This window comes from Protomyctophum bolini, assembly GCF_963924005.1.
Source record: "Protomyctophum bolini genome assembly, chromosome: 16".
NCBI lineage: Eukaryota > Metazoa > Chordata > Actinopteri > Myctophiformes > Myctophidae > Protomyctophum > Protomyctophum bolini.
Window position 1 is genome coordinate 8,129,016 of NC_137877.1, and position 14,928 is coordinate 8,143,943.

General features: G+C 40.0%; 4 protein-coding genes across 8 annotated transcripts in view; 2 read left to right on the top strand and 2 right to left on the bottom strand.

Moving 5' to 3' along the window:
• Nucleotides 1–1,391, bottom strand: part of lmo7a (LIM domain 7a) — a 70,432-nt gene extending 69,041 nt beyond the window's left edge. For 2 of the 4 annotated variants that reach the window (XM_080786256.1, XM_080786255.1), the window contains exon 1: nt 1,290–1,390. In XM_080786256.1, coding sequence (XP_080642382.1) covers nt 1,290–1,358 — 69 coding nt within the window. In that variant the 5' untranslated portion in view covers nt 1,359–1,390. Of the gene's footprint in view, nt 1–1,289 lie in introns of all 4 variants that reach the window. The other 2 variants (XM_080786258.1, XM_080786257.1) reach the window with 2 other exon arrangements.
• A 1,061-nt stretch (nt 1,392–2,452) lies between these two features.
• On the bottom strand, nt 2,453–6,651 carry uchl3 (ubiquitin carboxyl-terminal esterase L3 (ubiquitin thiolesterase)). Its single transcript, XM_080785619.1, has 9 exons — nt 6,516–6,651; nt 6,276–6,287; nt 5,868–5,996; nt 5,127–5,283; nt 4,800–4,885; nt 4,656–4,703; nt 3,982–4,057; nt 3,291–3,349; nt 2,453–3,165 (listed from the first exon to the last, which is right to left on the bottom strand). Exons 1-9 carry the CDS (start codon nt 6,555–6,557, stop codon nt 3,082–3,084), a joined length of 693 nt encoding a protein of 230 aa, XP_080641745.1. The 5' UTR covers nt 6,558–6,651; the 3' UTR covers nt 2,453–3,081.
• A 746-nt stretch (nt 6,652–7,397) lies between these two features.
• Nucleotides 7,398–10,435, top strand: commd6 (COMM domain containing 6). Its single transcript, XM_080785716.1, has 7 exons — nt 7,398–7,484; nt 7,831–7,889; nt 8,395–8,460; nt 8,562–8,638; nt 8,859–9,027; nt 9,171–9,323; nt 9,475–10,435. The coding sequence occupies exons 1-7, from the start codon at nt 7,460–7,462 to the stop codon at nt 9,523–9,525; spliced, it is 600 nt and encodes a 199-aa protein (XP_080641842.1). The 5' UTR covers nt 7,398–7,459; the 3' UTR covers nt 9,526–10,435.
• A 625-nt stretch (nt 10,436–11,060) lies between these two features.
• Nucleotides 11,061–14,928, top strand: part of tbc1d4 (TBC1 domain family, member 4) — a 47,036-nt gene continuing 43,168 nt past the window's right edge. For both annotated transcript variants that reach the window (XM_080785315.1, XM_080785316.1), the window contains exon 1: nt 11,061–12,116. In XM_080785315.1, coding sequence (XP_080641441.1) covers nt 11,736–12,116 — 381 coding nt within the window. In that variant the 5' untranslated portion in view covers nt 11,061–11,735. The remainder of the gene's footprint in view (nt 12,117–14,928) is intronic.

The window sequence follows — 14,928 nt, forward strand, 5'->3', positions numbered from 1 at the left end:
ACCTTTGAAGGAATGAATTAACCAAAACCCTGATATTGCCACAGAAATCACTCAACAAACTATTGTATTGCTCCTGTCAGTGAGCTATCGATAGCTATTCAGCCCACACTTTTTTTACCTGACCTCCCCCCATTCCACCCCCCTAAAAAAGAACCACACTAACCCCCCCTCCCCCCTCCCTCCCCGCTCTGGCCTGTGATCATACCCCTGCCAAAGTCCATGAGCCAAGCCGCTACAATGGGCCAGTGTGCAAGTGTGAGAGACGCTGATGTCACATAGAAAGTATTCAGATTCACCCCTCATGAAATTAGAACAATATTTGTTTAGTTACAGCCGGTGCACCGGCTCCCTGACGCCCTGCTGAGAAGGGAATTCATGAGGCCAGGAAACATAATTTCACTCTCTTACAAAGAAAGAGAGAAGGAACAGTGGAAAAAAGATAGAATGGCATAGCTGGCTGGACATTTGATGGAAACTTGGGATAATTTGACATTTTAGAAGGGTAGAAAGGTGTAATTGAAAGCACAGGATATGTATGTTAGTTTTACTTCTTGCCAGGCTACATGAAAACACCTACAACGATGATCAAACATGTTTGTTTATCTAAGATGAACACAAATCTGAAACAGGTCAGTCAGGCTGACTTTCCACATTAACTTATCTCCAGTAGCATAACAGCTCTATCATTCATATACACAATGAATTGAATTGTTGTTTCTTCCTCAAAGCCATATGCATAAGCTGAAAGAATTCATAGATCTGATGAGCAGGTCTAGGCAAGATCTGGCAAAGGACCTGGCTCACACTAATGATAACTGGGGTCAAAGAAAAGACAAATGCCTATGCACTACAGATTAGAAGGGGTTCGAGGGAGAGAGAGAGAACAGACAGATGCAGAATATATACAGGACAGTGAGGTATAAAGAAAATACCAAAATGTAGTTAAATAAGATCACAACAATGCTTACTTGGAAAAGTAAACACCATTGGCCTATATACACTGTTTGATCTACCTCCAGCTGTTGTTACCTTTGAAGGTAAGAAGTCAAAGTAAGGTCTGCTACCACAGTTTTAGGTAATTCATAATAACATTCAGTATGCAGCCTATAATGAGTGTGACCATTCATTGGGTCTCGTCTCATTTTACAAACTTAATGTAGCCTACGTACCCCTCAGTCTCAATAAATAAATAACAGGTGTTGTCGAGCCCCAACACCTATAAACATGGTAGAAAGTAGGGTAACACAACCGAGAAAAAGTAGGCTATGACGAGTGGTTGTTGCTCTTACCTCAAGCCATCTCTGTGCTTCCAAATAGGCTTCTTCGCAGCCGACAGTTGATTGCTCACGCCACTCCATCACAAGCTGAAGCAATTATCCACCTGAATAACATCAAAGTGACCGTGCGAACCTCAATTCATATACCGAGTAGCTACCGACCCAGCATATATCTGACAGTGTGATAGCCTACCTGTAAATCTAACAAGCATAGACACCTTCAGACAGTCAGCAAGCGGTGACGGCCATTGCCCTATTAACACCTGGGGTTTAATACTAGCCTACTACTCCTCTCCTCCTCTACACTGATGAATTGTTTTCGTTTAGTTAGCTCGGCTAATCATTAAACAAGATAGATGCATAAGGTTTAACTTCAGGTTCTGTTGCCTACCTACCTGCTGCTTTCCTCTGCTCTGAGTCTGACACACCTTTACTTTGACAATCCCTATGCCCGCTCCACCTTTCCGCAACCAAGCGTGTCTTTTCTGGGACGCGCAGAAGTGTGTTGGGCTTAATACTTCGTTTTTAAAGGAGTGGGAGACAGTGGAGCTGCAAACTCTATTCATCTGAAGTTGCGTTGCAGCATCGATTCTCTCGCTCTCCTGAAATCTTCATGCACGATACTCTCCTGAGACGCCACCCAGTGGTAATTATGTGGTGCTGTGCTGTTCTTTGAGGTCACACAATGACCATCGTTAATCGTTATGCACAAACAGACATAAATCTTTACTTTAAAAAAATGTTATGCTTGCTGCAAAAAATATCTATAGGTAACAAACAAGAGGTGGCAGTCAGTTTATATTTAGGCCTACCTAAAAAGTACAGAATTTAAATGTATAATAGACTATACATTACAATAAAGTAACACTTTTGGAAAGAATGTACAAAATTACAATGATAAGTATGTTGACACTGATCAAGCCATTGCTTTTTAATGTTTGATAACCAACCACTGCCATGCAAATAGTGACATTTATTAATTATTACAGGTAGGATAGAAGATCTCAGTCAAGTTTCTTCCACTGCTGAAATCAATGCCAGGTAATGGTGGCAAACAAAAATATTCCTACATTAGCATTTGACAGTCTTCTTCCAATCTACACTATTAGCAAATAGTACAACCTAAAATACTGTCCATCATAATGTACAAAAGCATGGAGAAGACCGAAGAGAAAAACGTTTTATAAATTTGTTTTTATTTGACAGAACATCCAATTCTTATAATTACAAAATTGTAGGCACATTCCACATAGATGTATAATTTAATTTACATTTTGATCTTGTAAATCCCCAAGTTAGCCTTGCATACTATATCAGCTTTAACACCATTACTTCAGTAGCTTTAAACCTACTTATTTTCTTCGTATTCTAATGAACTTATTTATCAACATCTTTTTTATGTCATTGGCTTCAGACAGAGGTTTGGAAGAAATTCTTGGAGATTCTTTCAAGCCAATTTCGCAGTCCCATCGGTTATCTCAACTACTAAGTGCCAAATACACATCAAACTTTAGTGCAGGTTTCAAGTAATATGGGAAACTTTGATCGTGCACCAACCAATTTTAGTTGCATGGCAACATTTTAACTCCCTTGCCGAGTGCACAACTTAACAGCAACATAACAAGTGTGGAACATTACTTCAGAATGATTTCCCTTTCTTTTGAACGTTATCTCCACATCACAGGCTATCTAAAATAAAAAATAATCCAACTTTCAAATAAAGTCAGCACTTCAGAATGATTGGCAGTTGTGATTTCTTTGCTTTTCTCTATGATCAGAAGGGAGTGTCATAAGAAGAGTAGCTTCACGCTTTGGAAAGGGCAACAACTGTGAAGCGAAGCTCCTGAGGGTCGCGAGCCATAAAAACCTTACACACCCCTATAGCATCCTATTGTACAAGAGAACACAGATCAAGAGAAACAAAATGAATGAACTATTAAACAGGCAACAATATCATGTCTTTCACCACCATACTGACTTGTAATTATTATGTAATTTACGTTAGTTTCTTACCTCAAGGAAGGTGTCTTCAGAGGTTTTCCCATGAACAATAGGGAAAGGCTTGCGGCCATCTGCACACATGAAGGTTCAAGGTTGTACTTTATTGTTACATCTTGTGTGCAGGTAGATAAGAGTAAAATTTATTTTTGTTTGGTTCCTAGCAGCATACCGGTAGATAGCGTAAGATTCAAAACAATAAAAACACAGCAAACAAAGGGATAGAATAAAGAGAAATCAAACTGTAAAAAACATATACGTGCATGCATGTGAACAGCTTCACAGTAGGTTATGTTCCATTATACAATTTAGATTAAGAAGGTGCACACAGCCAATTCAGCTGTGTATATATATTGGACCATGCGAACATGTTAACTTTTACTACAGTAAATAACCTGTTAAAACCAAATTAGTTGGAAGTTCTTCTTGGTGGTTAAAGTTGAGTACTAGTCAGCAGTTGTGCTTTTCAAATGTTTGGCATTTCATTTTAAAGCTTCATTTCAGATGTCAGTGTGGAGAGACCAAAGGCAGAAAGAAGAGAGATGCTGTACAATAATACAGGAATACATTCCCGTCTTGTCTCATATTATGTGACAAGACGGGAAATGTATTCGACCCGGGTCCTCGACAAGGAGCATTGTCTGAGCAGTTACAAATAAAGATCTTTGTAATATCAAAGAATAAATGTCAGTAGCTGATAGCTTACCCAGTTCATGTAAATGTCCTCCAACATTCACAAATGCTATAAAATGTAGATCTACTTTTTCATCTATGCTTGGTGCCTAAGAGAAACAACAGAGATCAAGTCATTGTTTATGAAGTGCAATAGATTTACACCGTACTCCAAGGATTTAGAGCATTTTGTATGAATGTATCCAGTTCCATGCACACATTTTACTAAATCATTCTCTCGTTGGTGGTCTATGGACAGTTCAGAAACCTGCCTATACTGCCAAGCTAATAGAAACAATTTAGTTTTTTTTATCCCCGTTTTGTATCGTTTCTCCCGGTGCACCCTCTTCCTCAAAAAAGGACCTTGATGGAAACAAGCCTTTCTTGTGCATGTATCCTTCTGAATTCAGTTTCAACAAAGTGCTCAAGCAAGCAATTTCTCTTCCTGTAAAGTTAGCATACTGAAACAGAAGTGTGTGTATCCGTTTTTACTTCTGGAGACTCCTGGCTTCAGATGTGCCTCCTCAGAAGACTTGGCTCAGATCTGAACTCATTTGATATGGGGGGGGGGGTCTTTGTCTTGTTTGAAAGTAGACGGATCTGCCTATAAATAATGTCACTGCGTAAGCAGCAGTTTAACATCTGAACTGTCCACAGCCCTCTGAGACAGTGAGTGGACTGAAATTAAAGTGGTCCTTTAATGCTAACCTCACTTTGTCCTTCCTGTGCACTGGATTCGTGTGTAACACGAATACTCTGGAAGAGAAGGGCGAAGGGGAGTTTATTATATAACTGCAATTGAATTATCACAGTTTTAGCAATGAATTGTTATTTACTTTTACTTAGTTTTACCTCATCTTTTTCCAGGAAGACAGCCTTTTCCTCTGGGCTCATTTTAGAGGATTTCTCCAGGAACTTCTTCAGAGGAGAGTTAGGCTCTGAGAGGAATTTACCACGTTTAAAAAAAAAGAAGGCAAAAACATCACTGGAGTTCATACTGTGTAGTTTTGTGTTATAACTTACCCTGAAAACTCCCATTGTATCAATGCTATGGCAACATTAATATAATAGAGTATTTTCTCAAATTCCAAGGCAACAGCAAGCAACGTTACAATGTGAGAGTGAATGTCAGCATTTGAGACCCAAGAAGGGACAAACTTGTTACTGTTAAGCACTTACCAAATTCAAGATGTCCTTGGTTGTTTGCCACAGCATGAATTAAGCCAATTGTTCCACAGGCATTTCCAATGGTCTGCTTCATGAAGTAGACTGCAGGAGACACCTCCTGTCCCTGTGTCTTAATCTTCGCCTCCTCCTCTAGCCTGAATGACTCATACTGAACAGGGGAATGAAGAGTCAGTCACATTTGCCCATCATTATGTAGTCCTATGCAGAGTAGGGTTGAGTACATTGGACACAATGTCACTCAAGGTCCAAGGAATACCAACAAACTCGTCTCAAAACAGTCACCCTGGGCGTACAGCCGGCGGAACTGCTCAGGCTGGCTGGTATTCCTAAATGTAACCCAAGTAAAACTATGCTTAAACCTAACTTTATCCTCAGTAACACGGTGCCAAAAGCTAACCCTATTCCAAAACTTAACCCTAAACATATTTCTAACCTTATTCTCAGGAAAACAGATACAAGAACTGTAGGTCGGAGAAAAAAAAACAAGACAGAGCGTGTCTTAAGGCGAGCATTGCAGATACCCACTCAATAGTTACCCATTCAGGGTGTGAACCCCTTTTCGTGTTTTTACCCTTCAGGACGGGAACCCCTTTTGTGTTGCTATGTACAGTTTTTCACTTAGGTCAGTATTTAGAAAGCGTTTTTAGAATCGGCCTCAGTCCTAAATGGGTTAACAGTTAACACACACTTTTACTAATAGCCACCTGAAAGCAGAAACGAGACTGACTGTACCTTCTCTGTGACAGGGAAGAGCAGGAGAACAGCTGACACTGGTCTTGGTACCATGCCGAGGAGATCTGGATCTAAACCATATACATCCCCAAACTGCCAGGTTGGAAGCAAACCTAACTGACAGAGAAACTAAAGAGACACTGAAAGTTAAGCTCAGTGCGAAACTGAGCTACTTTAAAGAAAACCACTTTCCTCTTTTAATGTGTTAACTCAAGCTTAGTAAAGAGTAAACTATACATGACATAACTTAACTGGAAATGATCACGTTTACTGATTATACAAAAAAGGTGTTTTTAATAATTGTAAAAGAAAGATGGCTTAAACTTATGGCATTTCAAACCACACCTGGGAATGTAGCTTATGTAATATTGGCTAACCTTCTTGTAGTGCAGAGAGAGATGCACGTACCTGGTTCATGACCTGAAAATAAAAAATAAATACAAAAATAAATAACAGCTCCAATAAAACTGTACCAACACGTTTTCTTTTTGCAGACTGTAGTATCCACGCCGACCAACTGCAGCTTTTGTTCTCAAGCTATGGCAGTAGGCTAGGAACAGTTAGCAATGAGTTAGCATTCAGTCACGCGTTTGATACTCGTTTATAACACAATACGGTTTGTTTTACGCATGTGAAAACTGACAATACCTCCGGATTGGCTTCCAGTGGCAACCAGCGTTGTCCTTCCATTCTGAACGCACAGTTGTTCCTTCAACAGACTAGAGTAGAAGAGTAGGGTATAAGGGTAACGGTTTCAGTCCAGCAAATTACTCTGTTTTTTTAACAGCTGATTTTTGACACGCGCGTCGCGCTTCCGTGTTTGTTGATGTGGACGCCGAGTAGTTACGTTACGTACCGCAAAGGGTAGTGACTTCATGCATAATTCTACATATCAATGAATAGACCCAGTTTTGTACAATAGTGAAATGTATTTAAACATAAAGTAAACTCTTAAATATATTGTTACGCAAAAATAGCTCTTCTTTGAGTTTTTGGTCATCGGAATATTTGGAATTAATTATAAATACACCCATGCTATTCCAACAATGGAACATTCCCGGGGTCATGGCGTGACGCAAAGAGTACAGTCAGAAGACCAGACTGGCACTAATTATTCATTAATTACCAGTTATTACAGCGGTACACTTTGTACAATGTACAAAATTATTCCCCGAATACCTGTCTCTGCATTGTTCTTGTATGGTTTCTTTTTTACCTTTTCATTTAATGTAATGGACAGATTTTTCCATAATTATGTGCGAAAACTGTTATGTTGCATTGACGCAGAGAATCCACAAGATAGAGCTGTTGTACTTTTCTTTTGGGCCAGTGGGTACTGTTTCTGTTGAGTTCAATGGAACTCATCAATAAACCGTATCAAGTAAAGATACAGTTCAAAATAAAAACCGAAAAATGATAGAAAACGATATTTAAATATGATTTTATTTTTTCCCACAAAGTAAAAAATAAAATATATAAAACAAATAATGAGTCTTGTTTTGAAATCCACATACCGGAAGTACGACTAGTATTTATGCTAACGTGACGCTGATGGGGACAGACTGCTGCTTCACTTCTCAATTTCAGCGAAGATGCCTGGGCTGGACACATCATATGGTGGGTTTTGACTTGGGTTGGGAAAATTGGTTTCAGGTGACCCTACTACGAATAAGAACTTTTCTAATCCGTATGCATCATAGATGCATTCAGTTAGTAGTAGTGCAGAATTGGGGGTTTCTAAACAAAGCTACCGTAATTTAGCTATACGTTAGCTTGGAGTGAGATGACCAACACTCACTCACTGTAATGTGACGTGATGGAGTGTCTGTGAGTGATACATTAACAGAGCTGTACGTAATTTCATGTCAACAAATCATGTCGTGTGTAATTTAGTTTGTCAACGTCTACACGCGAGACTACACATTTAAGCATATGGCTTACCTCTTGTTTCCTCTTTTTGTAGATGTACACAAAATTGTGGAAAACATTGGAAGGCTTTCTGCAGATGTCTTGGCTGAAACAGTGAGAACTCTCTCTCTCTCTCTCTCTCTCTCTCTGTGTAACTTTATAGATAGCAGCTAGCCAGCTACCACCTATGTTACAACATACAGCATATGTACTTGAAAAGCCAGGCACTGAAATCCTGTAGCATAGTGTGTTATCTATTTATGCTTTAGATTTTATGTTGCTTTTTGCTACCCTTTTGTGGTATCATGATGCATACTAGTAGCAAGGGTATGATGCTCATGTGACACTGCTTCACAAATCACTGCAAAACACTGTCCAGTTGGTTCTGGTGAAAACTACAGTATTGTCTACATGTATAAAGCTTCAAACTCATCAGATTAATGTTCACCATAATTGCCATTGGCTGTGTATCCATGGCAAGTACCGTAGCAACACATTCAGTATTTATTTAGCATGATATAAAATCTTACAGGTAGCTATGCAGTGTGGAATTAGCATTACATGGTGGATTGTTGCCTTCAGAGATGTTCATTCTAATAACTAATCTTTTAATCTACAGTGTCAACAGATTCTAACGTATCTTCAAGGGCACACTAGGGGTGTAGATTCAACAGAAATCTCTGATGTGAGTAAAAATGTCTAACATTTCTTTGCTCTTAAGTCTAAGAAAATGATCTTCACTTAACATAACACATCTTTCATAACTTATTTTCATGTTCTGGACAGAGGTTTCAGAGAGCTGGAGTTAGCCTCGACCAGGACACTATACAAAATATTACCAGATATCTCTTATTATCGTTCAGGTAATTTCCCTCTTGTATTTGTCCCGTGTAATGGTGTGTGGCCCCTATAGGCACCCACAGTGTTTAATGGCAAGATGTCCTACTGTACTTACTGGCATTATATTTATCTTTAATATATTAAAGGCATCAGTAGGTGTGCTTTTTTTATCAGTCTCACAGGTTAATCACACACAATTGTTTGCAGGAAGATAATCTAAACATTTTGTTTGCTGTGTATTAGGTCGGCTGGGAAAAGTAACCTTTCTGGGGATGAACTAGTTTTGAGGCTGGAAGACGGTTGCACGAAGTGGCCCAGAGCCTCTCTGCAAGTGATGCACAGGCTGTGGAGTGAACAGGGGCCGCTAGTCCATGCACAACAAGATGCCCAAGCCATTCTCAGCATTGGCCAGGTATGACATTAATTTATTTTGATGAATTCAATTCAATTGACTGTATTTGCTGATAAACACGATACAGATATTGCAAATATTGTTTAACTACTGACTTAAGAATGGCGAATGACTGGTGTTTGTTTTTTGCTGTTTCTATCTAGTTGGTGGACATGCAGTGGAAACTTGGCATGGCAGTGAGTTCTGACACCTGTCGGTCTCTCAACTCTCCTTATGTGTCTCTACTGCTGAAGATCGCACATCCGTCTGGACACATCTGTCAGAGATCTTTTGAGATGACCATTCCCCAGTTTCAGGTACGTATGTATGTGCCCTATCAATCCAGTGCTTGCTTGATTACACTTTAATAAAGCATCTGCACCATTGATTAGAATTGCAATATGACTTGATTGCCTTAATCGGTTTGATAAACATGCCTGACTTTTTTATTCTTTACATCCACTGCAGAACTTTCACAAGCAGTTCAAGGAGATGGCTGCTGTTTTGGAGACTGTGTGATGATTGCAATTGCAGATTTCATAACTAATGAACCCATGGCACATGTTTGACATACAGTAAGATGCTGTATTTTTGCGGTGACTAAAGCATTGCTCAAATACAACTATACATATGAGTATAATGTGTCCCATTGCAAAATATAGTGGAATGCTCTATGGTTAATTAACAATCTCCTCATGTTACTGCAATACTTGTTCTGTTCTATGTTGCAGAGGAGCGATTTGTTTCAACCACTGTCTGTTGTTGATAAGGTTTACATTGATTATGATGACATGGTTTGCATTGATCAGTACTTAAATTTGCTTTTAGCATGGTGTACTTTTCCGTTGTAAAGGAAGGAAAATGCAATTAGACAATACTGTTGAGTGCTTCTATTTTGTACATGTGAGAACAATAGACTGCTTTTGTTTATCGATTTGCAATTTCGAGCTATACACTGCATACTACCTATTATTACTCCACAGACAAGACTTAAATAATATAAGAATGTACTTTACTTGGTACTGTTTCTCTAGTTTGGATATCTTATAAGAAATGTTTTTGGAAATCTATTGTTTACAAAAACTCAGTTTGCTTTTGTTTTGGCTAGTTCAACCCCTTTCCTACATGGAATCCATAACATTATTAGAAAACAATATAAGTTAAAGGCTGTGGAATGTCATTCAAAAACTGCCCTCCTTTATGGAGAAGTTACTTATAGTCACTGTTCCCACTTTAGATGACTGTTACAGATACACTACGCCTGTACGCCATAAGTTTGTGACTGTGTGCAGTCAGATAACATGTCATATGATCTGCACCCTTTGTTTTTATTTGTTCTTATACTTTTATACACCTTAGCTGTCTTGACCATCACTGTAAATAGTACAAATAAATATTTGGAACTTTTCAATAATTCCATATGTATCGACTACGATTCGAATGAATTTTATTCAACACTAGTATTTGTCAAGAGTTTTTTCTCTGACCTCAACAAAAGTGTGTCCCTTGACTCCCTTGTATAAGGCACTTACGATTACCTTCAGATCTGTTGCTAGTACCGGCACAGTAGGCGTTTAGCATTTTGCAGGGTTCAGATAGTGCTTTGATGATTGTTACATCGACTGAGGCTATTTTTAGGGTAGACTGCTTGCATGGCACTTAGTTTCTAGTTAAAAAACGTACTTGACTGAAGCCTGAATTTTATGCCATACACATACAGCATAGGAGATGAGTGGACAAATGTTATGTATTGGAGTAACTGATGATGTCATTGCACTCTTGCATGGATGGATCATGGAGGTAACAGCTAAAGGGTTAGGATAAACAACAGTATATTAGGGAAACGTTATTTGTAAATATGACGATTACAATTTATCCTGTATGAATATCTGAATATATCTGTATTTAAAAAAAAAAAAACATACACATGTGCATTGTGCACAACACAAGCTAACTAGCCACTTTTCGTGCACATGCAGCGGGTGGGCGGGTTCGTAACGCGCGCGGCCACTCCTCCAAGACGTTGTGGATGAACTGGGATCAGAGCAGGGGAGAGTGAGAGACTGTACACAGAGTGACAGACTGCAGCAACGCGATAAACATCAATGATGTCTTCTGCAGTCTACAGGCACAGACACAATGCAAGGGAGTCCACAGCGGGATGTTAAACTAGAAGAACTATTCACTCCGTCCAGTTCTACGTCCATTCTGAAGAGAGAAACGCTTTCAAGAAGTCACATTTTTTGTTTACATTGGAGCCCCGGAGGCTGCCAACGCCACGTTCTAGCAGGCAAGCGTTCGCTTTGAGTGTGAAACTTGGGCTTTGTTTCACGCACATTGCTCGTTGCTCATTCCAAGAACTAATCCAGAGCAGAAAGAGAGAGAGAGAGTTGTAATTAAGATGACCATATAAGTACATATGTCACCCTTGAAAATAATAATACAAAATCCTGGGAGGTTTTGGTGTGCTGGGTGGACTGCGCTGTTCCTGTTGATGAGCACATGTTCGCCTTTGTTGTTTTAACTTTCACCTGGGACGTGGTTTGGACGTGATTGCTGTTGTCACACAGTCACACTCGAGTTTTGGATTAGGTCACCTATTCGGGCGTGCATTTACGAGAATGAAATGATAGCCTGGCGTCATTTGTTTAACATAGCCTTCAAGTTCTCTCAGTGAGAAGAGCTCAGCAGACCGTTTGACATTTCTGTCACCTAACCTTCGGGCGATCATGGAGTGTCAGCAGGATGAAATGGTAAACAGAAGATTCAATCTGTGGTACATCGGCTGGTCCTCGTTGGACCGACGGACTACCTTGCCCATGCTGCCGTGGCTGGTGGCAGAGATCCGCAGGAAAAGTGAGAAGAACGACTCTGGTCCCATCCAGGCCAGAGAAGTGCAGCTGGTGCTCACTCCACCGGTCATCCGATGCGTCCCTTGTAATAACGCCAACTCGTCAGTCTTCATATTCGAGCATAAAGTGCAGTTCATTTTCCGATTCATCCACAACAGCAATGACCTTACATATTTTGCCTACCTTATCCGGGACCAACCTGACAATCCTGAGTCCAATATGTCCTGTCATGTCTTCAAGGCCGATGACCCCAACCAGGTAGGATATTTCCCCAGGATAAAAGTCTACATTTCCAACTCGCAACAACAGGCCCACACACACACACACACACACACACACACACACACACACACACACACACACACACACACACACACACACACACACACACACTAATGCTTTATTATCAGCATATATGGCACCATATCAGAGCCATATGTCATATGTTGCATATAGATATGTCATACTTATCTATCTACACATATGCACACATATGAACCTAAATATGACACATTATGAACATAATAAGTTTCATGTCCTTTCTGTGTGGGTTAATTAGTTCCAAAAGTGATGTCAATATCATGCAAAGCCGGGACTTCTTATTATTATACCTACATTTAAAATAGGCCAATGCACTGAGTAGATTTAATACTGAGTGGACACAACATGTTTGTTTTGGGTATTAACAGTATTTAGGCCACCCATTTGTGTGGTTAATGTAGTGGGCATCCTGGATTTATTGAAAAGTTAATCTACCCCATAACCCCAATGTTCCTCTCGTAGGGAATCCCTGGCACTAGCTCTGGTCCATAGCTCTAATGCCGTTGCAACGGCATTAAAGCTATGGACCACACTCACAATATTGATTCAGCAACTTTCTCTGCACTTCTCAGTGCATAATAATTGAGTAACAAACATCTGTTACACATTTGAAATTCAAGAAGGTGGGAGTCGATTACATGCAGTCTGAGTATTCTCAGAAGAAAGCATTCTCAGAAGAAATGCTTGAAACATAACAAGACTACTGTACTGAAGCAGCTGTGTGACTGACTGTGTGTGTGTGTGTGTGTGTGTGTGTGTGTGTGTGTGTGTGTGTGTGTGTGTGTGTGTGTGTGACAGAGAGAGAGAGAGAGAGAGAGAGAGAATGAACACATGGTTAAACATGTATGGGGCAAGGCCACTATGGATGTTTATGTTATTCTATTTTAAATTCATGAATCACATGACGACGATTAGTCAAACTGTCACGCTTTTATACAAACATAGTAATAGCCACATATTTGAAGGATATTAAATACCGGCATGCCAGTATTACCTTTCCTGTGGTAGGTGCAAGACCAGAGGCCACCATTTGTCTACTGCTGAAAGCTGAGAGGAGTAGGCCGGGCAACATGTTTGAGACATATTAATGTTTAAGGCAATTGGACTCTCCCATTTCAGACATGAATGTGTATAATGTACTATGGATGTAACACAAAGTCACCTCAGTCTGTGCGTTGGTGCCGGTTGTTACGCAAGAAGAACTGGTTTGGTAGCTCAGTTGCTATACTGTAGCAACACGTGCAGGATGGAACACAAGGAATGCGCCTTCACCCAATGAGAACGGTCACTGCCACATAGCAGAACATTACACAGCAAAATCCAGTTAAAATCAAGTCATATTTTGCTCAAGTTCTTTTTTTTTCTTTTTTTAATTTACACCACAGTATTACTTTATTTGTAGGCAGAGGAGAGCTGAGGGACATGCTTGTATGCTATTATTAGCTTTCTGTACTAACTTACGGGTATAGAGTGTATAAAGCTTGAAGGCATATTTCTTCCTTCAGTCGATAAGATATGAAAGGGTACGTCTGGTTGGCTGTCAGAGGACGTCTTGCTGAAGAAAGGGGCTCACTTGACAGAAGGAATGATTCATGGAACACTATTATATTATGAAAGCAATTGGACACAATAAAGTCCAATGTGAACAACTGCTGACAGACAATACACTATGCATGAAAGTGGCATGCCTTGTGGTGTGTTTCCTTTGGAGGCACGGGAGGAAGGAAAGTGTGTTAAACGTCATGCTATCGGCGGGCACAAATCTGGTTTGTTCACTTTGTTGAAATCAGTGCATTACAGCCCTAACACATGTTTCATCATCTTGAAATTGACCTTTTTCTATTTGTTTTTTGTAACCACTTGCACATTTAAGACCAAATTCATTCACTCTAATAGTGCAATAGTATCCGTCTCACTGTATGACCGCTTATCTATTTAGGCAAGGCCTTGTCATAACAGCGAACCCTTTGACTCGCTGCATTCATGCCAGTATTAATTCTGTGATGGACAGAATCAAGGTTGTCTGCAGTCTAAACTGTTGCCACTGGCTTTTCCCCTGTGCTCTGACTTGGAACAGAATCACTGTTGAATATCTTCCGTCCCCAAGAGCTCTGAGTCAGTGACTGCCTGCTGTGTTCCAAAAATTCATTGCATGCTGTGGTCCAAAACCTGCGCTGACGTACGAGACGAGACGTACGTGACCAAGTGACATTTAGCAGATTGTAAAATAGCCAAGTGAGGGCAACAATAAAGAGCGTGACTACCTGCTGAAGATGACAGTATAGAATGCTTGTGAGTTGTGACAGTGGAGATACAGTGGCAGAGTGCTTTGAAGGCTGAAATGAGAATTTGCCAAATGTCCCTATGTCTATGCCATGGCCTACAGTTTGAAAGAGTAACCACTGTCCATTCTGTTGGATTGTTGTCCATTGAAAAACCCAAATGGGTTACCGTTTTACCAGAAAATATTCGGCAGAAAATGGCAAAAAATGCATTTTCGGCCTATTCGGTTTGGGCCCGAATAAGCAGAATAATATCACCGAATAGTCAAAACACAGGGTTACCTACGACGTAACCTAATGTTTTTGTTGTGATGACGTGATCATCAAAATGTTGCTACAAGCACGGCTCGCCTCGCACGCATGCCTGGATACATACTAGCAAAACACGTTTGAACATCAACCTACATGTAGTACACGGCTGGCTCACCGCTAACGTGTCACAGTCCAACATCAGAGATTTTGTTACA

Excerpts from the sequence above, each read along its gene's own strand:
- uchl3 (XM_080785619.1), bottom strand. The coding sequence starts at position 6,557 with ATGGAAGGACAACGCTGGTTGCCACTGGAAGCCAATCCGGAG. Across the intron at positions 4,058-4,655 it reads CACAGGAAGGACAAAGTGAG|GCACCAAGCATAGATGAAAA; the intron begins GTTAGCATTAAA and ends TGTTTCTCTTAG. Across the intron at positions 3,350-3,981 it reads AGGACATTTACATGAACTGG|ATGGCCGCAAGCCTTTCCCT; the intron begins GTAAGCTATCAG and ends TCATGTGTGCAG.
- commd6 (XM_080785716.1), top strand. The coding sequence starts at position 7,460 with ATGCCTGGGCTGGACACATCATATG. Across the intron at positions 8,461-8,561 it reads ATTCAACAGAAATCTCTGAT|AGGTTTCAGAGAGCTGGAGT; the intron begins GTGAGTAAAAAT and ends TGTTCTGGACAG. Across the intron at positions 8,639-8,858 it reads TATCTCTTATTATCGTTCAG|GTCGGCTGGGAAAAGTAACC; the intron begins GTAATTTCCCTC and ends GCTGTGTATTAG.